Source organism: Porites lutea, chromosome 3, assembly GCF_958299795.1.
Source record: "Porites lutea chromosome 3, jaPorLute2.1, whole genome shotgun sequence".
NCBI classification, from domain to species: Eukaryota; Metazoa; Cnidaria; class Anthozoa; order Scleractinia; family Poritidae; genus Porites; species Porites lutea.
Window position 1 is genome coordinate 41,109,490 of NC_133203.1, and position 24,466 is coordinate 41,133,955.

At 39.9% G+C, this 24,466-nt stretch overlaps 1 protein-coding gene across 1 annotated transcript; it reads right to left on the reverse strand.

Annotated features, from left to right (window-relative positions):
- Positions 1-878: 878 nt before the first annotated feature.
- LOC140932305 (uncharacterized) lies at positions 879-24,466 on the reverse strand. The gene is made up of 10 exons (XM_073381925.1): positions 24,430-24,466; positions 22,311-23,594; positions 17,801-18,004; positions 17,019-17,417; positions 16,571-16,665; positions 15,718-15,765; positions 7,938-8,036; positions 6,548-6,646; positions 6,163-6,261; positions 879-4,777 (listed from the first exon to the last, which is right to left on the reverse strand). Exons 1-10 carry the CDS (start codon positions 24,464-24,466, stop codon positions 1,928-1,930), a joined length of 5,214 nt encoding a protein of 1,737 aa, XP_073238026.1. The 3' UTR covers positions 879-1,927.

The following is a 24,466-nucleotide window of genomic DNA, read 5'->3' on the forward strand; positions in this document are numbered from 1 at the left end:
GGCGTCGTCGTCGTCCGTTTCGTTGTCGATGCTTAATGCACCTATCAATGTAAAGCCGGCGGAGGGGAGGGAAGCAGGGCATGGGGTGGGAATTTGATTGTCTTTGTTGGCCCTGCCCATTTGACTGATCTTGTTCTTCCAGGGGAGGGGATATTTGAATCTTTCTTCGCCCGACGTGGAGATATTTGACTGCCGACTCGGACGAAAAAGACTGAGACCGAACTTATGTTTCCTGATTCCACGCTTCACGCATGCACCGTACGGTTTGAAAAGATCAGGCCAATGAGAACAAGCGAAGGCTGAGTGGATTTCACTGTTTTGTCTTCAAATTTCGTTTGTTTTAGCGTGTTTTTTATCAATTGAACCTCTTAAAATACTGTGGTATCAAAGAAAACGGAAGTAAAGAGAAACCAAGTCGATTTTTGCAAGTACAATTGATTAGTGTATGGCTCATGCGCTACAATCACTTTAAACTTGTAAAACTGACTTTCTTTGTACCCTTTACTAAGAACGGTATATTTAAACTTACAAAATGTGGACTTTCTCCAAAGGTTTATGCATTCTACGCAGTGTAACAGGGATTATGGTTAAAACGTATAATTGCAGCTGTAACAGGAACATGCAGCAACGTTTATAAAAGATTGCAGAGTTTTATTTGGAGATATTTTTATTGTGCCTTTCTTGGGTTCTGCCTTGGGATTGACAGAAATGTGCAGCCTGGGGTGGGGAAATTTGGTTGCATATGACTGGAATGATTTGCCAGTGGGCAGGGAATTTGATTGCAAATATTTGGAAAAAGTCAAATACCCACCCCATGCCCTGCCTCCACCCCCCCTCCCCCCCTCCCCGCCGGCATTATATTGATAGGTGCATAAGGTCTCTAGTTTCAAAACACGCAGTAATTTGTGCACCTAACTTGGGCCGCCTATGGTCTCATGAAAGGTATGACAGTTGACCTCAACACAATGAACAGGGGAATGGACAAAAAGGCAGATTGAGGGGAATAACCAAAGACTTTTTTCTATCCGTGTACGGCAAAAGTTGAGAAGTCATAGAGCATCGAAATTTAATCAGCATCGTTTTATTGAAATAGAAGAGACTCTGGTATTGAAGCTACAAAACATGATTGAAATAAAGAGTTCCAAGTTCATCTCTGTGTGTAACGGATCTTTACCGCTAAATGAAAAAAATGCTTGTAATTAAGCAGTGTTTGAATTTCCAGACGAAAGCTAGTTACTTAAAGTGCTTGAGCATAGTGAATAATGCCCGAAATCATGTTCTAGCCTTTGACTTAAGGATATAACTGATGTTCTTAATTTGCCTTTACCACAGCATCAATGTTAGCACTAGTTGTTCGAAAAGTAACTCATTTTCCTTTGTTTTGTTTTGACATGTTGACATTTCAGCATGACGTTTACATTTACGTAGTCCTTACCTACTCTTATAAGAGGACGAAATCCCGTCATAGTTCGATGTACTACCATTTTGAATATACACTTAACATAAATTGATGACCAGTTTTCTTTTACCAACCTTTTTCCACATATTTTCTTGTACAGAAATATAGCAAAATTGCTGTTTCTGTTTATACAAATTTATCTAACACAGCTGACTAAAAAGTCAAATGAGACAGCTAAGTAGGTTAAATACACTTAGTTTCGTAAAAGTATCGTCTGGGGTTTGCGGAATCAGTGCGAACCATACAACTTTATAATCATACAATTTGGCTTTAGGATATATAAATACAAGAAATTGCTTTTAGCCAACTCTGAAGATTAACATTTATAACAGCCACTGAAAGATAAGGAAATATTAAATGCGGGTAAAAAAGGTATTTGAAAATATGTCAAACGCAAGCGAACGAGGTCCCTGTTGTAAACTGACCACTTTCAATCAGCTTTATTTGTTGCGAGAAAACCTTTTTCAGTTAAGAAACCGTATCTTCACTTTCCTCGTCACTCTCTCTCATCAAGCCTTCAAATTCAGCAGCATCCTTGCCATCAGCTGTCACTTTACTGACGTCTGCTCCGAGATCAACGAGCGTTTTCACAGCTTGTTTGTTATCACATCTCACTGCCACTTGCAACGGAGTCAAGCCTTTCGCATCAAGGATGTCAATAGTTTGCACCCCGTGCTTTACTAGCAGATCGATTATGTTGCTGTTATTTCTGTCTTTATAACTGGCAGATAGGTGCAGTGGTAAAAATCCTTCTTTATCTGGAATATTGACGTCTGCGTTTTTTGCAAGTAACAAGCTTACCAGGTTTTCGTCTCCTTTAATGACCGCCCAATGTAATGGTGCATGTCCAAGTTGATCTTGAACATTGACGTCCCAGATAATTTTGAGCAGCAACTGGACGAGGCTTTCGTTACCATTCTTCACCGACAAATGGAGTAGAGTTGCACCATCGTTTTCTTTAATATTTACATCAGCGTTGCCGTCAATTAATAATCTGGTGAGGTTTCTGTCACCATTTTTCACAGACAAATGAAGCGGTGTTTCTCCCGCATAATCTTGAATGTTTACATTCGCGTTGCTTGCAAGTAAGAGGTTGGCGAGGTTTTCGTCACCCCTTGTAACTGACCGGTGTAAAGGCGTCTCTCCATTGTCATCTTGGATATTTACATCGGCATTGTTGTCGATCAACACCTTGAGAAGGTGTTTGCGACCCTCCCCGACCGACCAGTGTAAAGGTGTTTCTCCATTATGATCTCGAATATTTACATCCGCCTTGTGTTTAAGTAACAACCTGACCAGGTTTTCGTGACCTTTTATGACTGACAAATGTAGCGGTGCGTACCCTCGTTTGTCTTGAACATTGACATCCAAGGTATTATTAAGTATCAATTTGACGAGGCTTTCGTCACCTTTCTTCACTGACAAGTGCAGGGACGTTTCTCCACCATTTTCTTGAATATTTACATCCGCGTTGTGGTGAATTAGTAACTTGGTAAGGTTTTTGTCCCCCTCTATTACTGACCAGTGCAGCGGGACTTTTCCGTCATTAGCTTGAATATCTACATTCGCTCCACTTTCGAGTAGTAATCTGACAAAGCTTTCGTTACCCATTCTGACTGATAAGTGCAGCGGCGCTACCCCATCATTGTCTCGAATATTCTTATCCGCGGCCTTTGCAAGTAACAGTCTCATGATGTTTAAGCCACCCTTTCTGGTTGACAGGTGCAATGGTGTTTCTCCACCAGTGTCTTGAATATTCACATCTGCTTCCTTTTCAATTAACAAGCTGACGAGCCTTCTGTGACCGTTCAACACTGCCAAGTGCAAGGGTGTTTTCCCGTCATCATTTTGAATATTCACATCTGCATTGTTTTTAAGTAAAATCTTGACGAGATGGACGTTACCCATCCTGACTGACAAATTGAGAGGTGCTTCTCCTTCATTATCTTGAATATTAACATCAGCGCCGTGCTCAAGTAACAGTGTTACAAAGGTTGCGTTACTCATCCTGACGGACAAGTGTATTGGTGCTGTCCCATGTTGATCCTGAATATTAACATCCGGTCGGCGTTGAAGTAACAGTCTCACGAGGTTTTCGTAACCCATCCTGAATGGCAAGTGGAGTGGCGCTTCTCCATCATTATCTTTAGTATCTATTTCAGCTCTATGTTCAAGTAACAAACTGACGAGGGTTTCGTCATTATTTCTGACAGAAAGATGCAATGGTGTTTCCCCATCATTGTTTTTAATATTTACCCCCACGCTTTGTTCAAGTAACAGGCTTACCAGTTTCCCGTCACCCTTTGTTACCGACCAATGAAGTGGTGCTTCTCCGTCCTTATCTTGAACATTAACATTAGCTTTCCTTTTAATTAACAAGCTGACGAGGGTTTCGCTTCCGTTCTCCACCGACAAGTGCAGTGGTGTTTGCCCGTCTTTATTCTGAACATTCGCATCGGCGTTGTTTTCTAGTAACAGTGTAGCGAGATTTTCCCTACCCATCCTGACGGACAAATGCAGCGGTGTTATTCCATCCCCATCTTGAATATTTACATCCGCGGCGTTGGCAAGTAACAATCTTGCAAGCTTTTCGTCAGCTTTCTTTACTGACCAGTGAATGGGCGCTACTCCATCTTTATCTTGAATGTTTACTTTTGCTTTGTTTTGAAGTAACAAACTGACAAGATTTATGTAACCATTTCTTACCGACAAATGCAGTGGCGCATGTCCATGACTATCAAGAACGTTTACATCCGCTCCATGCATTAGTAACAAGCGAGATGCCATATAGTGGTTCCACTGAATTGCCAATATTAACGGCGTCACTTTGCTTTCTGTTCCTTGGGCATTGACGTCAGCCCCAAGATCAAGGAGGGTCCCGATAAACTTACTTGAGGATGAAAGACTTGCCCACAGCAACGGTGTACAATCATATGGACCGGGGGTATTTACATCTGCACCTTCATTTAATACAAGCTCTACCGCCTCTTCCACATCATCGCTAAATATGCACTGCTGTAGCTTTGTGGATCTATTTTCGTTCCTGACCCGGTCTTGGTAAAGCCTTTCGATAGCAACATGACTTTCTCTTTTCTTCTCCAGAAGAGATAAGATGTTAACTGCGGTCTTCCCTGGGAAAATGTTTGCATCTTTCCCTGTTCTTAAAGACTTCATCCCTGTTACAAAGTAGTCAAGGAGGCCATGAGCTTTGGAAATCATGCTATATTCCCCTCCAAATACAGCAACTTGTAGCAAATTTAATCCAGACCGTCTATCCACTTTTAAGAACGCATCTCTCGAGAGTTTCTTCAGGCTGAGCTGTAATAAAAAGGGTCAACTATTGAGCGAAGTCAGAGAGAACATCATCAGGATGTCATTAACTCTCGATTAATTTTCACGGTATATTGGAGCTGCTTATAAAAGGTAGAACATAAAAGCTGTATTTAAGTATTACACCGATTAACTACACAACTTTGCTTGCGACATGCCATATTTCCGACTTCAATTTCATCCAAAATTATTCATAAAAAATTGTCTCCTACATTCAAACGATATGTTAAATAATCTATAGGTATTTAAATATCGCAATCCGTACGTTTTTTACTTGGTTGGAAAACCATATATGTAGTCTCTTTTTAGATTTAGAGAAAGTTTGTTCGCTTTAAACTACTAGATTGACAGTTTGCCCATCTCAAAATTTAACATATCTGAAAGAAAGTCCGGATCGTTAGGTGACATGAATACATTGGTATCGTCGACAAACACATCAAATTTAATTAAGCTAGAAGCATTGTTAATGTCGCTAATGTAAGGAAAGAAAAAAGAGGTCGGAGGATAGAACCCTGAGGGAACCCATATTTTGATAACAAACGATGGCCATTAAATTCAACACGTTGCATTCTGTTTGAAAAGTAACTTCTTATCCACTATAGCGCTAAACAACGAATACCAAGTGTCACGAGGATTAGATTTAAGACGGAATCTACCAGGAAATTGAGTAATTTTAATTGTCAGTGGACAAAAATCTTGCACCAGAATAATTTAAAGCATATAGCATTCTTTTTTACATTTTTATAGGCCTAAATATGTAATTAGTCATCTGTAATAACACCAAAGAAAATTTCTTATGGGAGCCCAAGAAAATGAATGTCAAATTTCACAAAATGACATCTTACACATGAAATTGTCAGAATTTTACCTGTGTTTTCACAATTCTTGTGAAATTCGACATTTATGCTCTCGGAAGCCCATGAGAAATTTTCTTTAGTGTTATTACAGATGACTAATTACATCTTTAGCCCTTGAAAAATGTAAAAAAGAATGCAATATTCTTTAAATTATTCTGGTACAAGGTTTATGTTCACTGAAAATTAAAATTACTATTACACTATTCGTAAGAGAAGTAAACGAATGGCATACATTCATAGACTGACGACTGACATACAGTCAATCATATAGATGAACACAATTTTTTTTTCACGATATAACCTAAGTAAAAGCGGGGATATATTGCTTCTAATGTGGCCTTGAACATTTTCAGCAAAGGATACGAGAACTGCAAAAGAACGTTTATGTTATTCTATTTTGTTACTCACTATGTATGGAAATTAAGCAAGGGGAGAAAAATCTAAATAATTTAATAGAGCCTTTTCGTGTTTTGGAAAAGTTTGAGGACATGGGAAAGACATAATCTGATATCTTACTGGTTGATGAAAACTTCGTCTGGCGTTATTCTTAAAAAGCAACTTCACTATGGAGTGATGGCTTCGACGTTCAGCTTTTTGCAGAGGGGTACGCTGAAACTAAAACCAGAATAGGCAGACTGATAAGTAAATACAATTGCACTCCCTTTGTTAAAAACATCGATCTGCTAACTATGCGGACAAAGGAAAAACGTTCTAACAGGTTAAGGTAACTTAACGGGAGAGGAGTGGATAGTGTAAAAGCCACCGGAATCGCGATTAATTTGACATCAAAATACACTTAACGCGAGCCAGACAGAGCTGCTGTGGTCCAAGCTACTGTGGTCCACTTTTGCGGCACATTCACTGTAAAGGTGTTCTCACAAAGGTCCCTTGGTAAACTTACCCTGTCTACGGCGTTGACGCTCGCTCCACGTTCTAATAAAAGTTCAACCACAGCTTCCTGTCCATACCAGCAGGCAAGGTGAAGAGGTGTCAGAGAAAACTGGAAACAAATCATAAAAACTGAATGCCACTTAAAGGCCGACAATCACCCTTGAGGCAGCGTACAATGAGGCTCGTCCACACGTATCCGGATATTTTTGAAAACTGAGATTTTTTCCTCCTTTTTTTAAAAAAAAACACGCATCCACACTTAACGTATTCGAGTCGTTTTCGCCCGTCCACACGAAAACGCTAAAACGATGGAAATACGATAGCATCCCTTATTGAGCATGCGTAACGCTAGAAGTATATGATGTACATGTATGACATCATCGTATTCGAAATTGTCCGTTTTCGTCCGTCCACACGTAGACGAAAAGCCGGCGTTTTCAAAAATCTCCACTCTGGAGAGCGTTTTTGAAAAGACGCGTTTTCGGTGATCGTTTTCACCGAATTCGAGTGGACGGTAGGCCAAACCGGAGAAAAAATACTCGTTTTCAAGCAAAAAGGGATATGTGTGGACCGCGCCAGAGAAATACAAATCTCTTCCGCAACATTCATATTCATGATTGATCAGTGAACTTAGCCAAGCTGAGACAGCTTGGCTTTAAGGGGGCGAGATAGTAACAAGACCCTCGCGAATTGATTGGGTGAGAGGTTGGGCCGTTCACCCCCAAAACTGAGCTAGAATGAGTGATTTCTACGCCAAATCAGGATTTATCATCGAACGTTATGAAATCGAACGCGAGACGTTTTGACTAGACGTGAAACACCTGTTAATTAAGCGTATTTCAACCTTTGCTTATCATTATGAGTGTTGTGAATAGCTCTCTGTAGCTCCTTTTCTCGTTGAGCTTCACTAGCCTGTCGCCCACTTTCTCGTTTTCTCTGTCTTTCTCTATATTCCAAATTTGTGAACATGAGAATAAATCTAAGCTTAATACTTTAGACAACACGGATATAGAAACAATTTTCGCCTTCCTTTTTGTCTTTATTGACTCTCTAATTGTCTCGGCTTCACAAGACGCGGGTGGCCATGCGATTTCCCGCCAAAAAAATCCTCGAATTGCGTTTGGGTTGTCATACCTGTTGATTGAGTCATTTTACATTGTAATGTCTGTGGTGCAGACGGACGTACGATTACGTGACTACAAGTCACAACCAAAATTTCTCGGATACATAAGACAACCAAATCTTCTTACCCATGGTGCTCCGCTAATATGGAAACGCCGTTACTTCAAAGAGCCAACTAATCAAATCGAATTTAAGCATGCCTTTGTGGTCTCAGGACCACTTGTGGCGCTGAAGACGGGCTTCACACTAAAATTATACAAGCATGAGAAGACTAAGACCTGATCTCTTTGATCCACATCTTCACCATTTTGAAGAAGCATCTTGACGGTCTCGTATTGTCCACTGATGGAAGCCTTGTGTAACGGGCCCCTCGACGCCTGTTTAAAAAAAACATTCTCTGATAAGACAGTAAATATAAAAGGATTACTGATAATCACGTCCAAACTACAGCCATTTCCATTAGTCTCCATACGTTACACCCTGAGATTTAAAGTAATTTTTGTTATATTCCTAGACTTTCACTCAACTAAACAGGGACTGCCATTGGTTAATTCCAAGAGAAAATAATCTAAGAGAGCGAATCCCCATACATGACCCTGCTTCCCATGAAACTTATTCGAAATCTATTCCTGGAATTTTGCGATACTGAGTGGTCATTTTAAGGAAAACAAAACATGTCAACAACATAAACCTTTGGCGCGACAATTGCTATAGCGATTGTCAAACTTCAAATGTTTGGCGGCCAAATATGTCACGTCTAAATGAAAATAGACCGCATGGGTCTTCAGCTCCACACATGCACGAAGATTCCCGGAGTGACGATCTTCGTGCCCTTTACCTTAACGCTAGAAGTTTTTTTAGCCTCGGTGACCACCGATTACGATTGTTCGATCAAAGTCGCTAAATCCACTCTGCTGCAGCAGCTAGTTTACCGTGGAGATTTTGATGTCATCGGCGTTTGTGAGACATGGCTGAAGTCAACTATAGTGGACGGTGAGATCCTTCCCAGCCTCTCCATGAGATAGATACGACTGATCTGGGGGTGGTGTGCTTTTGGTTGTAAAAGCCAATATGTTAGCTACACGGCGGGCTGATCTTGAAAGAGAGAGGTTAGAGTTTATTGCCGTGGAGTTGAAAAGGGCAAAAATATGTCGGTTCTACTTTATTGTTTCTCTCACCCTGATTCTTCACCTGAGTCCTTGGCTGAGTTGAGTTCCTCTATGCAAGATGTCCTGGAGTGTACCAGACCTAGATTGGTCCGGCGATCAAAGTGCTCCGTTTAACACTGGAGGGAGAGTAGATCATAATACCTTTTGTGAATTAATGGGCGGCAACTATCTTCGATAGTTTATTCCAGGCCCTTCCATATTCAGGAAACAAGCTTGACTTACTGTTGTACGAACAACTGCACAGAGGTAATTGAGGGTGTCTTTTCTTCTCATCCACAAGAGAGCACATTTCCTTTAGACCACTAGGTCCCTGAGTTTACCATTAGACTTCAATTCAAGAAAGCTTAGTCATTCGAGCGGCAAGTTTATGACTGTTAAAACGGCCCTCGGCAGTTTTGACGACCTCCAGAAGACCCTTAGCCTCCCACGCAGGCGTTTCTAGGGGAGCTCGTTCTTCATCCCTTCCCACAAACGCCTGCTCAACCGAAGACAACATTCCTTTCCCATGCTTAGCCAATCACGCTGTACTTTCCAAATTCTGGAAAGTTGACCTTCACCGCAAGGTAATCTGATAATTACTCGATCTGCAAAAAACACTAGGAATGCTTTCTGACCTCTAATAAATGTCAGATTCAGAGCGGCAAAAATAAGATTTAGTCAAATTTTAGAATACTCCATGCACTGCATAACCTTAGCGAAGGAAAGAAAAGAAGGAAAACGGTAACTCTAAGGTCACGTTTTAGTCGCGTTTAGCCTGTCAACACTTTATTGCACAACTGTTGATTGGTCACTTACCACGCACATAAAACAATGGGAAAGGAATGCTGTTTTCGATTGCGCAGGCGTTTGTGGGTAGGGATGAAAAACGAGATCAACTAAAAACGCCTGCGTGGGAGGCTAGGAGACCCCGGAAAGGGTGCCATTTGACATCGCCAGGTCGATGACATTGATGAATACTGGGCAAACTGGAAGGACCTGTTTTTATCTGCGGTGAGAGACAACATCCCAGCGAAGACTTTCCGAGTTTCAAACTCTCCTCCTTGATAGATGGTGAGGTACGCTACCTATATGCAGATTTAAGGAAATTTCGTCAGAACGGAAGCGATGTGCGAAGGCAGAAACTGCGTTCTGTGAGCCAAGAAATTAAGAACCTGATTCGTGTGAAGCACCGCCAGTACTTGGCTTACGTCGAGTCTTCTATCAGGGATAATCCCAAGCACTTTTGGAGCTATCCCTAGGCGTTTCTGAAAGGGAGGACCGGTGCGAAGCCCGTCATCACGTACAAGGGTGAGGTTGCTGAGAAAAATGTAGACAAAGCGGAAGTTTTCAACAAGTACTTCAGTCTTTCGACCTGCAACTTGCTACGTAGACAGCAGTGTAACTGGTGTGCTGAGGGCCGTAACAGACCTCTCGCATGCTGAAGTGTCACTTAGCGAAGTAACACATTGTCTAAACAGACTAGACGCACCGAAAGCTGACAGCCCTGATGGAATTCTCTCGCGGCTGTTAACGGAATGCAGCAACCAAATCGCCCCGAGTTCGTGCGCGATCTTTAACCAAATACTCTGCACCGGTCAAATTCCTAAGGATTGGAAATCTGCGGACTTAACATCCACCCACACGAAGAATTCAAAGGGGGCTCGGAAAAATTATCGGCCCATCTCGCTCCTGCCCATTGTGAGCAAAGTTGTGGAGCGACTGGTTTTCAATCGCCTTAACGAACATCTAAAGAACGTAATAACTCATCTATAGGACGGGTTTTAAGGAACCGCTCATGTGTTGCTCTGCTTCTATCTGTTCTGCACGAAATCAGGGAATATTTAGACTAGAACATGCAGACGGATATTATTTACTTCGGCTTTGCAAAGGCTTTTGACTCCGTTGACCACAACATCCTTCTTGCCAAGCTGAGTGCATACGGTGTCTCTGGACAATTTTTTTCTGCTTCAAGAAGTACCTGAGTGGGCGGGTCCAACGTGTGGTGGTTGATGGCGCAGCCTCGCAATGGACCCCTGTTGCGTCTGTTGTTCTGCAGGGAAGTCTTCTTAGGTCTAATACTCTTTACAATTTTCATTAATGACCTCCCCAATGCATCGATCCGAAGGAAAGGTTACGACTGCTCTCTACGCAGATGACACAAAAATAATTAACTGCATTGGTTCGGAACTAGATTGCTTGGCATTACAGAGAACTCTTTCAAACATGGAACATTAAAGTAAAGAGAACAACATTTGCTTCAATGCGTCCAAATGCAAAGCACTAAGCGTTACGAGAAAGAAGAAGCCCTCGTGTTACAGTTACAAGCTTGATGGTGTACACCTTAAGCGAGTTACTGGGAAGATAGATCTCGGTGTCACTATCACTAACTCCCTGTCTTGGGGAACCCACATCCATAACATCGTCGCTGAGGCCAACAAGTCACTCGGGCTTCTGAAGAGAACCTGCCCTCTCTAAATGGACGTCAATGTGAGGCGGACGCTCTGCCTCTGGGAAAGTCCCAGTTGAGCTACGCGACTCAAGTGTAGTCCCCAAACCAGTACTCGTTGAGGGCGAAGATAGAACGTGTTCAAAGGCGCGCCATACGATGAATTCTTCAGACCCTGGGGGACGAAATGTCCTATAAGGAAAGACTTGTCACGCTGAACCTCCTGCCTCTTGTTTTGGACAGGGAACTTAAGGATCCAGTCTTTTTCTACAAATGCCTTTTTGGCTTTACTGACATTGATGTTCTAGAATATACATCGTTTATTTCTCACGGCCGTACCAGACAAAGTAATTCTTTCAATTTGAAAACTCCTCTTTGCAGAACCAGTACTTTTAAGGCTTTCTATTTTAATCATATTACTAAGTTATTGAATTTTGTCTGTTCACTGAGTCCGTTTAGTAGTTTCTCTGGTCCGCAATCTCTTAAGCATTTTGTTTGTAAAACTATGTTCACCACTTGTTAATGCCTATGAAGTGGGAAGCTCTTGCAAATGGATTTTAGTGATGACATGTCACTGTCATAGGTCGAAGTGACTATGCCTACCACATCCACTTTCTTGTTTTGTTTGTTGTTGTTTTTTTTTTCACTTTTTTTGTTAACGTACATCTCGGTTTTGACTTAAATGTTGTTTTGTTCTGTTTGTGTTTGTTTGTTTGTTTGTTTTTTCCAGGGGTAAAATAAGCTTTTTAAAAATTGGGCGGTGCCTTTCATGGGTCTAGGGTCCAGTTTGCACTTGCCCTTTTGGGGATCCGCAATTGTTTTTTAATTATTCTTGCAATTATAATTAATTATTTTTATTTTATTTCGTTAATCATATGTCGTCTTGTTAATTGTTTCATGATTGCCGCTGTACCCCAATAGAAGTGTAAAAACAACAACAACAACAACAACAACAATGAAAGACAAAAATAATCTTCGCGACACGCAAGAGAGCTTTAAATAGATTTCAAATAATTATCATGGGGCATAGGGATTCGCTCTCTTAAGCTACGTGCAAACGCACGCAACAACTCCAAACAATGTTGGGTCCGTTTGCTCGGGGCAAAAAGTTTGACCGGTTTCAAACCTTGCGCAACAACTCGCAACAACATCCAACAACATGCAAAAGGAAGTGCAAACGGACGCAACATGTAACATCCAACAATCTGGGGAGTTGTTGGCCAACAATGTTGCGTCGGTTTGCACGTTAAGCTTTAGATTATTGTCTCTTGTTGATTCTTAGTCACGTGCCCTCGGCTAAAATTATATGAGTCCCGATCGCGATACGTTTGAGCCATTGCACCCCGCCCGCCCAGGATGCGTTGCAGCACGAGATCAAAGCATGCCGTGATAAGTGGCGTGCGTGACATATGGCAGGAAAAACACTGCCATTTTTCACTTTCGTGAGTGAACACATAGGGAACCCACACTCTTATTTGTTAACTCCAAATACAAATGAAATGAGAGATAAAAATTCATCTGTTCTGTTCTTGAATCTGCTGCGGAGCAAAGTGAAATGGAAGTTGTTCTATGATGCAAAAACGATGTTTGTGTCGGCGTTTTGAGTTAATTTCACAATGCTTTATTTTAACGTGGTTTGTTTCGCATATCACTTTTGGTGTCACGCGGTTGTTATTATTGTCTCGCGTTTCACTGTTGACTACTAGCGCGCGAGAGAGGGAGACAGAAAAGAGACAAGGGATAAAATTAATTTGAGGACCGATTTATTTCCAGGCCGTACTAAAGTATAACGTGCGATTTTTATACAAAAACAGTTGAAGGGATAAAATATATGGTGTTCCACTTATTTCTATTTAAAACAAAAATATTCGCATTCAAAATGATCAGAAATGGATTACTGACTTTTGGAGATATGAATGCCTTCAGTTGACTGGTCCGGAAGTTATCTTCGCGTTTGACGTCTGAGAGTTTCTTGTGCTTTTCTGCGTAAGTTCTGAGATTGTTTCAAGTTCGATTACATATATACCCAGGTATTGCCTTGTTGTATTCGTTTTAACTAGAATGGTTATCGTGGGATGTTACCTCGCGCGGCATTGCGTGGTAAACTGGTCCAAACAGCAAAACGCGAGACGATAATTGATACTATGCAATAATTATCAGGAGGGGGGGCTAAAAACCTAGAGTTATCTAGCAAAAACTTAGACAGTACCCCCCTCCAAAACAAAAAAAATTAGTTCTAACCCCCCTCTGTTATGTTAAAAATAACGTCGCACCCCCCTCCCACCACCTACCCACACCCACCCCTCACCGCCACCATTACCATAGATGCCTTTAAGTAAATACCTTTTACGACAGCCTCTTCTCTGAAAACACTGGTAAACTCAAAACTGGACTGAGCTGCCATCACAGCTTCAATAATGACAAACGTTATTATGTAACATCTAGTATCGAGAAGGATGTTGATGGCTTGATTGAAGATTTAGACAAAGCATTTGTTAAGTACCGGGGTGCTTACTGCATTGGCTCAAAATCTAAAACTTTTGAAGCCAGAAAGAGAAAGGAGCAGAGAAAAAAAAATCAAAGAACAGGAGATTGAACGCTTCAAATAACAGACGAAAAAGAGCTTGCATTATATTTAGATCCTTGGGAGGAGAGCCTGTTGAACTTTGTTATGAGCCAGATATATATGGAATTCAGCAAATCGATTCAGTCGATGAAGAAACATTACTTTTATTCACATCAAAAACCGACAAAGCTTGTCTACGAGATCTGTTTGATTCCCATTGTTTTATGGGGGAAGCTGAAAAACAAGTTCATGATTTTTGCTTTACATAGGATCAGCTCAATCAATTAGAAGACGGGTTAAAATTGATCAGTTGTGAATTTGCTTTTTATTTTGATGGAATATTTTCAATAATCGTTTAACAGCTGTTCGTATTGATATTTGTTACAGTCTATCATGATGCCTGTATTGAGAATCTTTTGTTACTTTAATTTTATTTACATTTCGAATAAAACTTAAGGACCCCCTCCGTCAAATGAGTGATTTTACTTTGAGCCCCCCCTATCTTGGCAGCAATTTTATGTAATGCCCCCCCTCTAGTTTTTCAGCCCCACCTCCTGATAATTATTACACAGTCCCTAACAAAATAAAGCATTGCGAAGGCAAAGCGTCGACACGAACATTGTTTTTGCATCCTAGAACAACTTCCATTTCACTTTCCTCCGCAGCAGTTTCAAAAACAGAACAGGTAAGGTTTTGTCTCTCATTTTATTTCCATTTCCAGTTAGCAAATAAGAGTGTGGGATCCCTATGGTGAACACAACAACACAAACATGGAGTCTCAAGCTAAAAAGCAAAGATTTTTAAAGTTATTCAAGAAGAAACAGGAGATAGTGGAGAAGCAAGGTGGAAATGACGGAAGGAAAGTTATTTGAAAACACGTATTCAGCGGTTTTGAAAATTTAACTTGTGTTACTATAAGAAACGAGTCGACATGATTTTGATCCGTTCCAGTCATTCTTTGTCGCTGTTGAAGTGAAAGTCTAGAAATATAGCAAAGCACTTGATATTAAGGACTTTAAGATCCAACGACGCGGACGGCAACGAGAACGTCAAAAAAAACCCAATTGGTTTAATAGCAAAACAACAACTTCGCACGTGCATCACGCTTTTTTGTACATTTCTTTCCTGTTTTTGGACGCCACGACGTGAAAATGTCTAATTTTGCGTTTATGGTGGTCGTATTCAAGCAACTACGAAACTTTACTTCATTTATGGTTCCTTGAAATTCAGCTTCAGGAGGGTTCGCCTACATTTGACAAAGTAAGTGGGTAGGAATAATTGCTATTAAGAATAAAGGAACGCAAATTCACTTTTTAAGCGTCGCGTCGTTGGATCTTAAAGTCCTTAATATGTCCCTCGGGAAACCAGTTAGTCTTTTTCCCTTGAGTCCGGAAGTATAACTATTTTCTTCGGGACCAATGTGAATCAGTAGCAGTGAAGTCCCTTTACTAGGCGATTTGCTTGACTATGTATTGGAAGAATGGCAAAAATCGTCGAAACATCAGCTTTTCAACTTTTTTACGGAGGGAAATTGAATTCACCGGCAGTTGTTAAAACCTAATTTTGCCTTTTCCTAACCGTGCCCACAATTCACAGTATAACAATAACAAAATCTGAAAAGATGATGACCGATACGCTATTTCGAAAAGCCCCACATCACATGCAAGCAAGCGTGAATCTTCAGTTTGATAGGTTTACTATCTGTATCTGTATTTTAGGAGGTTGACTCAAAAATGAGCTCAAGTCCACAAAAGTTACTGCCCACCACAAAGGAACTCACTATTATTCCGTAAAATAACGATGCTGCAACTCATAATAAACACGTGCCTGCCGAGTTTTAATTTCTGTGGAAGTCGGTTAACAAGTGCACACTACACTACATATCCCACTGAACTTACTTTTGCCTTTTCAGCTACGGCAATATTGGTCATAACCTGCTTCCTGTCCTGAAAAAATTATAAGAGAACACTTTTATACTACAACATAAGACAAAGTCCTGTTAAATGCAACTGAGAAGGAGAGAAAAGTTATGTATGGAGTATACGCGCAAAATGATGAAATTAAACTACCGTTCTTTAAGAAGACTTTTATAGTGCAATTACAAGACTCATGACTGCCATGTTATTTCCACTGCGTTCACACCTTCATTTGACTGATCTCATAAAACATAGTCGGTTGGAAGTTTTTGGTAAGATACAAGGCAGAATGATACCAACAACCTTTTTTAAAAACCATGTGATTATTTCAGCGTAAAATTCACTTCATTACACTCTAACTACTGAGCAATTTCCCCCTTCCAACGTTATATGTTTGTATACGTTTCTGATTACAGCCGCAGGGTAAGGAGAGGGTCAAACTTTGGTACCTCTAAAAAAATAATAACAAAAGCTGTGTTATTGTTAGAAGTAACGCTGTTTACTGAGTAGGTACGACAAATTGACGTCCGTTTACCGTTGTTCCGGTTCGCTCAAAAAGTAGCTCTTACAGTAGAATAAATTACGTCTTTACCTCAAATACGTTGGCAGAAATCTTGAACTGACCAACATCTTTTAATTGGCATTTAACTAACTACTGACTCACTACGTTGGCACTTAACTAACTACAGTTTGTTTTTCAAGTTTTGATAAAGATGGCTGACAGTCATCGAAACTGTCAGCATCAATAAGACGTTAAGACTGGCTATGTTTTAAGAACGTTTCAATCGGCCAGTTTGAAAAAGGTTTATTATCTAGCAATGAAATACTATCCAACCTTTGGATCATCTGAGCTTGTGTCAATCCGTAATGAATCCTCTTTTTCTTGATCTGATTCAGTTGAGGGTGAAAAGCCACTGCTGCTTGTTAACACTTCAAACACACAATGAGATAAAGTTAGTTAGCTACCCCACGTTTGTTATGAATGCTTATCTTATTCTATTTTGCTTTCATGTATTTTAGTTAATCTTTCAGGTAAATAGGACAAGCTGTTTCAGAATTGTAACCACAAACTCAGACGCATCTGCCTTACGGTCAATCAAGACGTACAACAATTAAACTCTCCAAAACGGCCACGAAGCCCTGTTTCGTTCGATCCCGGATAGATCTAAGGAATTTAGTAAAGCAGATACCCAGTCAATTTTAGTTCACTGTGAGCGAATGGCATTGATCAAATTATTTTAGTTTTATCTGAAACTTAAACTGTTAGGGGGCTTTAAACTCACATGATTTTTCCCTTAGAATCTTCTTGCAATTTTGGTAGTTTTCTTCTTCAATAAATGTCTTTAACCTGACAATTTGCAAGTTGAGTTTCCTCTTTATGTCATCGGTCACAAGGTATCTCTCGGCAATGTCATTAAGATGACCAGACTGATAGTCACTCCACAAACTTTCAAGGCTCTCCAGTGAGGTGCACTGAAATGTTAATTCGAGAGATCCGATGCCAACAGATTTCAAGGCCAAGTTGTACGTATTCTGTATATGTTCAATCAGAGCAGACACTCCTTCCGCGGTTGAAACCCTTCGATATTTAGTGTAAACTTGTATTTGTCTTGTCCCAGTTTCATGCACGATTTCTTCCTGTTCATCGCTCAGGTCTTGATAACAGTGCCTAGTAACAATGTCTGAAAACGAAAGATAACATCACTGACAAATTTCTTATCGAAATATCGGCAGAATCCTAATCAGGTCTCCAACCTCGTTCCCAGGGTCCTCTCCTCCTCGTCTCCGGAAACGAGGTTGAGCAGGTCTTAATGCAATATTTCGTTTCTCACCATGCATGTACTAAATATAACGCTGAAAATTTGGAAAACAAACTATCAGTAGATCGATAGGTTAACAGTTTAATATTTCATTCATGGCAATCCTTCGAATCGGTTTTAACACTGCTAAGATAAAAGTTCAAACAGTAAAAAGCCCTGTCATAAAAAGTACCTCTGTAAAATCTTACAAATCACCTCACCCTTCAGTTGTGCCAGTAGGCAGCAGCAAGAAAAAAGTTCCATACCTGGATCACAGTAAGATCCTGAAATTTTACGCTTACGGCTGTTTTGGTACTGCTGGACTTCCACTGTGTATTCTTCAGTTTGATTTCCTGATGCAGCATCAGATTTCTTTTCAGAGTTACTACCAAGGGATGTTTGGGAAACAAGCTGCTCGTCACGAGCAAGGAAGTGTATTCTTGGACATTTTTTATTTTCCAAAGAGGACCCTGTAAAAAAATAATGACAAAAGCTTCGTTACAATAGCAAATTGGTGGAAATAACTTATCACAGAAAATCGGGTTGATTTTTAATTTAAAAAAAAAAAAAATAATAAAAATGGAGCTACACGTTTAAATTTGTAAATTAAATGAATGCTTAATTGTTATAGGGGTAACTTTTAAAATAAACTATAAGCTAGCTCTATTTAGGCACTGTTCTGGAATACTACAATAATAAAAACGCAACTTGTACCACTATTTTTTTTATTCTCGTGCTTCTTGAGGAAGTTCACGGAGAAGAGATTATGTAGCATTTCTTGATCGCCTGTCTCACCGTACCAAAATTATCATATCTCGGTGAGTATTCGGAAGTCAGTTAAGCGCGGTCATTGCACGCCTGCTGAACAAGAATGCTGTATCATGACTGACTAGAAACAACAGAAAACTCCCAAAGCACAAACTCAGCCAAAACGCTAAAATCTTCAATGTTTACTTAAGTTTGGGCTTATAAAAGATAATGCCACAGTTTTTCAATGACCATGAAATTCAGAATCCGGGTAATTAGTTAATCAATTGAAGCCCTGAAAAAATTTGAAGGAAAAAAAAACTACGAGTTTTTAAGAAAATGCTTTTTTCGTGAGAAGCACTCTTAAACGCTGACAAACGTCAACAAATAGCTAAAACTATAATATCTATATGTTTCCATTGCTCGAAATCGCGCGGATTTATAAGGCCCTAAAGCTTTTTGCTGACTTGCAAGGACCCATCTGTTATAAAGATCCCCCCAAAAAGGGATAAATCTCATAGTTTATTAGATATAATCGTGTAAAGTTTGCTTATCATTTTCACATGAATTATGACCTAAATTTGGAAACCTGTGAATTTCTCGCATTGGGTCTTTGCGATTTTGGTGAAACTCTGGTCAACGCCAGGCACTAATGCAAACTATATGTAGCCGAGAGATATTCACCAAAAATGCCGGCAACAGCAGAATTTCGACTCAGACCCCAAAGAAGCGTGGCACTATAACCACGTGACATTTACGCCGATCGCCAAAAAATTTATGCTGTATTGTAGATTGATCTATATGTTATCCATGCTATATGTTAGACTTACGATCAAAGTAAAGGTGGGCATACCAGAGAGCTTCAAAGTAGGATGGTACCCCCACAAAATAACTGGGTCGAGGTACCTTAATTCGTCGTGAAGATCGTTCCATTGCTGGGCGGAAACAAAAAAGAAATAGCTCTGATATTTTCGTGGCACATAGTTTGTGTTTAACCTTTCACTTAAGGATGTCAGTATCTTGCAATCTCCTATTCTATAGCGTCATTAGATCACTCTTGTTCAGTAGTGCTTGGTAGCTCGATTGCTTATCCAGAAAAACTGCGCGTAATGCTCTTTCTTGGATGCGTTCGAGTTTTCTTTTGTCAGAAGCGGTGCAGAAGTGCCAGGTCAAATGGTAATACGTTAAGTAGGGAAATGTGGCTGATTTATACAAAGTTAATTTAGCATTGGTGGGAACGAGTTTTTTAAGCCCCATCATTGCTCCGACCCTTGGACTCGCCTTCTTACATATTTCATTAATATGAATATTAACATTCAACTGGTCGTCTATGTTGACTCCTAACAACTTAAGACTGCCTGAAGATTCGATGGTGTTTCCTTTGAAGTGTAATGGAATATCACTTGCTGTACTGTTATGTTTAAGTATATAGTTTGATATATACTGAGGTTTCCTTTCAGCAGATTGCTAGCATACCAATCGGAAGTTTTATTGGCATTCCTTATTAGATCGCTGTTAGCTGTTTCTATTTCATCCATTTGATGGTCATCCGCGTATATGGAGAGATATGAATCAATTACATATGTCAGAACATTCTGGAAGATGTTCCATACTAATGGGCCTAGGGCCGATCCCTGAGGACAGGCTCTCTTAGTCCGCTTCCATTAGCTCCCAGTTTCACTCGATTCAGTCGATCACACAGATAGGATGTAATAGGGTGACGTAAATCCTCTTGAAATCGATAAGCTCTTAATTTGCTGATCGTAAGGAGAGGATGGAGCGAATCAAAAGCCTTACTTAAGTCAGTGGACAGGATCTTAATAGTTTGCTGGTTATCCAATGCTAATTTCAATGCTTCAATAAGAGTTATCAGTGTCGTTTCACAACTATGGCGTCGTCGATAGGCTGTGAATTGGGGACCCAAACGGCCGTCGAATTGCTTTATAATCTGGTCGCCAAGTAGCTCTTCAAACACTTTATTAACCACCGGAAGGACAGATATTGGTCGATAGTTTTAACTGTCCTGTCAGTCCTCTTTCTTAAAAACCGGCGTCCATTCTCCCTGAGAAATTCTTAAGGAAAAATTACAAGCTATTGGAGTTGACTCATATGGTTTTAGTAATCGCAGCTTTAGGTCAGGCGGAGTTACGGCAGCTGAAAATCTGAATGTTCCAGCTTGTCTCTTTAAAGTTCATGGTAGTCTGTCATTTTTTGTTGCATTTGAGTGTAAGCTTGCTCCTTTGGAAGCTCTAATTTATACTTAGTATTGTATTCATAGGCTGTTTTTCATCTCGAATATTATGGCCACCGCTGTACCTATTCCTCCTATACAATAGATTTATGGTTACTGTACCATATTAGTGTACTTTATTAGAGAGAGTTTAGAGCATAAACAAGTTATTAGTTCGATACGCAGTTTAGAAAATAACTCAGGCTTGAGTTCTGGATACTTCTAATGTTGTTGTTGTTGTTTTTTTTCACTTTCCTTTGAGCTAACTCTGCAGTCAGCTGGTACGGTAACATCGATTATTTTACAGAATCTGTCCTTCTTCCCTACAACCACAATATCCGGTATTCTAGCCTCTATTATGTGGTCGCACTGTGTGTTGAAGTTCCACAACACTTTGATCTTACCCGTCTCCAACACACTCTGGCGCTGATGCTGGTACCATTTGTTATCATCATCCTCGTCGTCGTCGCCGTCATTATTATTATTATTATTATTATTATTATTATTATTATTATTATTATTATTATTATTATTATTATTATTATTATTATCATTATCATTATTACTCATTCATGTTGTCGCTGGTTGTCAACATTACCTTGATCACTTTACCTGGAGACATGACTCAATCCTTAACTTCATTGACAAGTCACTTCAACCCGTAATTGATGTTCACTCTTCACTCTATGCAGATGCTAATGGTTTTCTGAATCCCTTAATAATAACTGGTGAAAATTATTGTCCAGGCCCCAGTTGTTCAAAAGATGGAGAGCGCTATCCAGCGGATAAATCTCTATCCAGTGGATAGTGCAATTGGTTTCCCTAATACTTATCCACTGGATAGTGGTGTATCCGGTGGATAGCGCTATCCAGCTTTTGAACAACTAGGGCCAGATCTTCTTTTCCTAATCCAGTCCAAGTGCCTATATGTTCTAGAATTAACAGTTGGTTTCGAGTCCAACCTTAATAACAATGCAGTGCGTAAGAAAGAAAAATATCTGAACTTGATAAAGAAATGAGTAGAAATTACAGGTGTGAAATTTGTATATCTGCCCATGAGTTCCCTTGCCGTTTTCTCCGATGAATGCTCCACGCTCTTAGACATGATGAATGACATTGGCATTGACAAAAAGCAGCAACTTTATATAATCAAGAAAATGATAAATATAGCCATTAGAGCAACATATTACATCTTTTGTTGTAGAAATAGGATGGGATAGCCCAGACTTAATGTAATTTTGATTTCTTTTCTTTTCTGTTTTTTTTTTCTTTCTTTCTTTTTTTTGAATAATCCAATCTCAAGCAGCATTTGTAAATTGCCTATACGTAGGAAGATTTACAATTGTACAGTCAAAAACACAAAATAATAGAGATTCCATTATTATTATATAATATTATTATTTTAAGGTTTCACGTGGTCATGCATTTCGTTGACGCATTCGAAACTGGTGTCTCGGAAACCACATCCGCCTTAGCCGAAAAGTACAATCCGTGCCGAATAATAAGGCGTAAGAACGAGATAAAAACATGAACTTTACTGCTATAAGGATGGACGAATTCGCATGCTGTTAAATGTTCTGAACAGCTTATACTCAGCCGACCTGCAATACATTCCCCATTTAAATCATTTAGTGACAATCATTAATTTTCAAAAGAGCTGGTACGCCTAGCTGGCAGAGCACTTTTCAACGATCTGCAGTCAAAAACTGAACGTCTGTTGTGACAAGTTAAGAACCTCGCTGTACCACGATAATTGAACTGCATAGCTTATTATACTTCACGTACTAAAAATATCCTACCATAAACTATTTTCCACATCCTTTCCACAAGGGCTTCACATTGCTCCTTCCAACTGTACATCTCTCCATACAATGCTCTCAATGATTTAATCTCTTGAAGCCTCATTCCATGCCAAATACGAACAGCTTCTATTGCTTTTGCCCATTCTGCAGGATCATCTGAATATACGATGTATGAATGACCATGAATAATTTTCTCTAAAGCTTTTGCAAATCCTGACCTACTGCCTACAAGAATAGGTAAACCTGCAGACAAGGCCTCGAGGGCAGCAAGACCAAATCCCTCTGACTTTGACGGCATAATGGCAAGATCAGCTTCGCACAGCAAATCTTTTATTTCATCCCTGTTTTGTAGAAATTTTCGGACAGTCAGCTGTTCTTTAGCAACACCACATTGCAGAAGTCTTCTTCTAATCTCTTCTTGTTTTTCCTCAGGTGCACCAACAAAGATTAGTTCATAAGGTTTCCTTTTCAACCGTGGGTCAGTAAATGCCTCTGCAGCAATGTTGTACCCTTTAAGATCAAAGTCTTCCTTACCCCCACGTCCAAAAATTAACACTTTAAAATCTGCATTGTTATTGACATCTTGTTCTAAATCCCCAAATTCCCTTTCAAAAAGTCCTGGAGTAAATGAAAACACGTCCATTTCTTTTTTGTAGCGCTGTAAATAGGAAGAGTAAAGCTCTGTGAGTCGGGGTCCAACAGGCATGACAAGATCTGCACGCTTACAAAGGTCAACTTCAACCCGATGCTTTCTTTCACCTTTTGAAGTGGGATTCCTGTAGTCTTTGAATTTGCCAAGGTCTTCTGGGGCAGTATGCACCACTTGTACCCACTTACAATTCTTAAATTGGGCACAATTTCGTATACCTTGTACTTGCCGGCCAAGCTTCTTACCATGTCCAATGATGACATCGATGCTGAGGTCTTTAGGCGGGAAGTTTAACCAGTCAAGGGGGTCATACCCTGTTTGTTCCTCTGCTTCAACAATGGTAATTTCATTGTTTCCAGCTTCTCTTTTTTCCTCATCTTTACAAACTCCCTCGGGAACTAACAATGTCACTTCCACTTTGGGATGTTTTGAAAGGTAAATTGCAAGTTCTCTGTTTAATGTTGACAAACCACCTTCTGAGGAATTCCACTCACTTCCCAGAAGGGTAACTTTTAGTACTGACCGGGCAGAAAAACCGTCACTTTGACCTGGTTCTGCTTGTGAAGTGCTTGAGGTGGTGATCTGAGGACAATTTTCAGCCTGCAAAAGACAGATTAAATCCCCATCAAAAGCTAACCGAGCCCAAATGTTATTACTTTCATATAATTTATTGTGTGTTGAGAAGTTTCACTGCACCGTATTATACCTGTCGAATGGTTTATCCAGTACTGAAGATTCTCAGTTTCTTAGGCTCTCTAGAAATAATGACCGTCTAATATCTTGTAGAACCTTACGTGTATATTAACTCCCCCATGTGTAACAAAATCCTACCTACCTACGGTCGAACATGATGACCAGCCAAATCAAATTAAGTCTCCTTTTTACCACTCTATGTCCCTAATATATAGATTTAGCCCTGGCTAAAAGCGAAGCTCCCATTAATTAATTTATAATTTAAATCAAACAATAAACTTGTAAGTTAACTTAAGCGCACATTCATGTGACTTTTGAGGGAAAGGCTAAGTGATTTTCGAGTAAAACAAATCTTGCATCGACTTGATAGCCATATATTATGTACACCCAAAAAATAGCACTGGCAATCATCTTCCGTCACATTTAAGAGCAAAAATGGTTCTTGGTCACAGTAGATCACAGGCGAGTTTACTCGTTAACACATGTAGTTTCATATTGCGTTATTTAAAATGGCCGTGAATATAAAGGATTTGTATGGGAATTCAGGTAAAAGATTCAAATAGATAAATACTGGCTAGAATGTTCAATAAAATACAGCTTACCGTATTTACTTTGCGATTTAAGCACAGTGGAAACTCGGGGTTAAAGGAAATCGCTTAAATCGCAATGGATCGGAAAAATAACCACACAACAAACTAAAACAAGCAAAGTAAATACGGTAAGCTGTATTTTATTGAACATTCTAACGAGTATTTATCGATTTGAATCTTTTACCTGAATTCCCATACAAATCCTTTATATTCACGGCCAT

Excerpts from the sequence above, each read along its gene's own strand:
- LOC140932305 (XM_073381925.1), bottom strand. The coding sequence starts at position 24,466 with ATGGCCGTGAATATAAAGGATTTGTATGGGAATTCAG. Across the intron at positions 8,037-15,717 it reads CCGTAGCTGAAAAGGCAAAA|GCGTCGAGGGGCCCGTTACA; the intron begins GTAAGTTCAGTG and ends TTTTTTAAACAG. Across the intron at positions 6,647-7,937 it reads ATGTGGATCAAAGAGATCAG|TTTTCTCTGACACCTCTTCA; the intron begins GTCTTAGTCTTC and ends ATTTGTTTCCAG.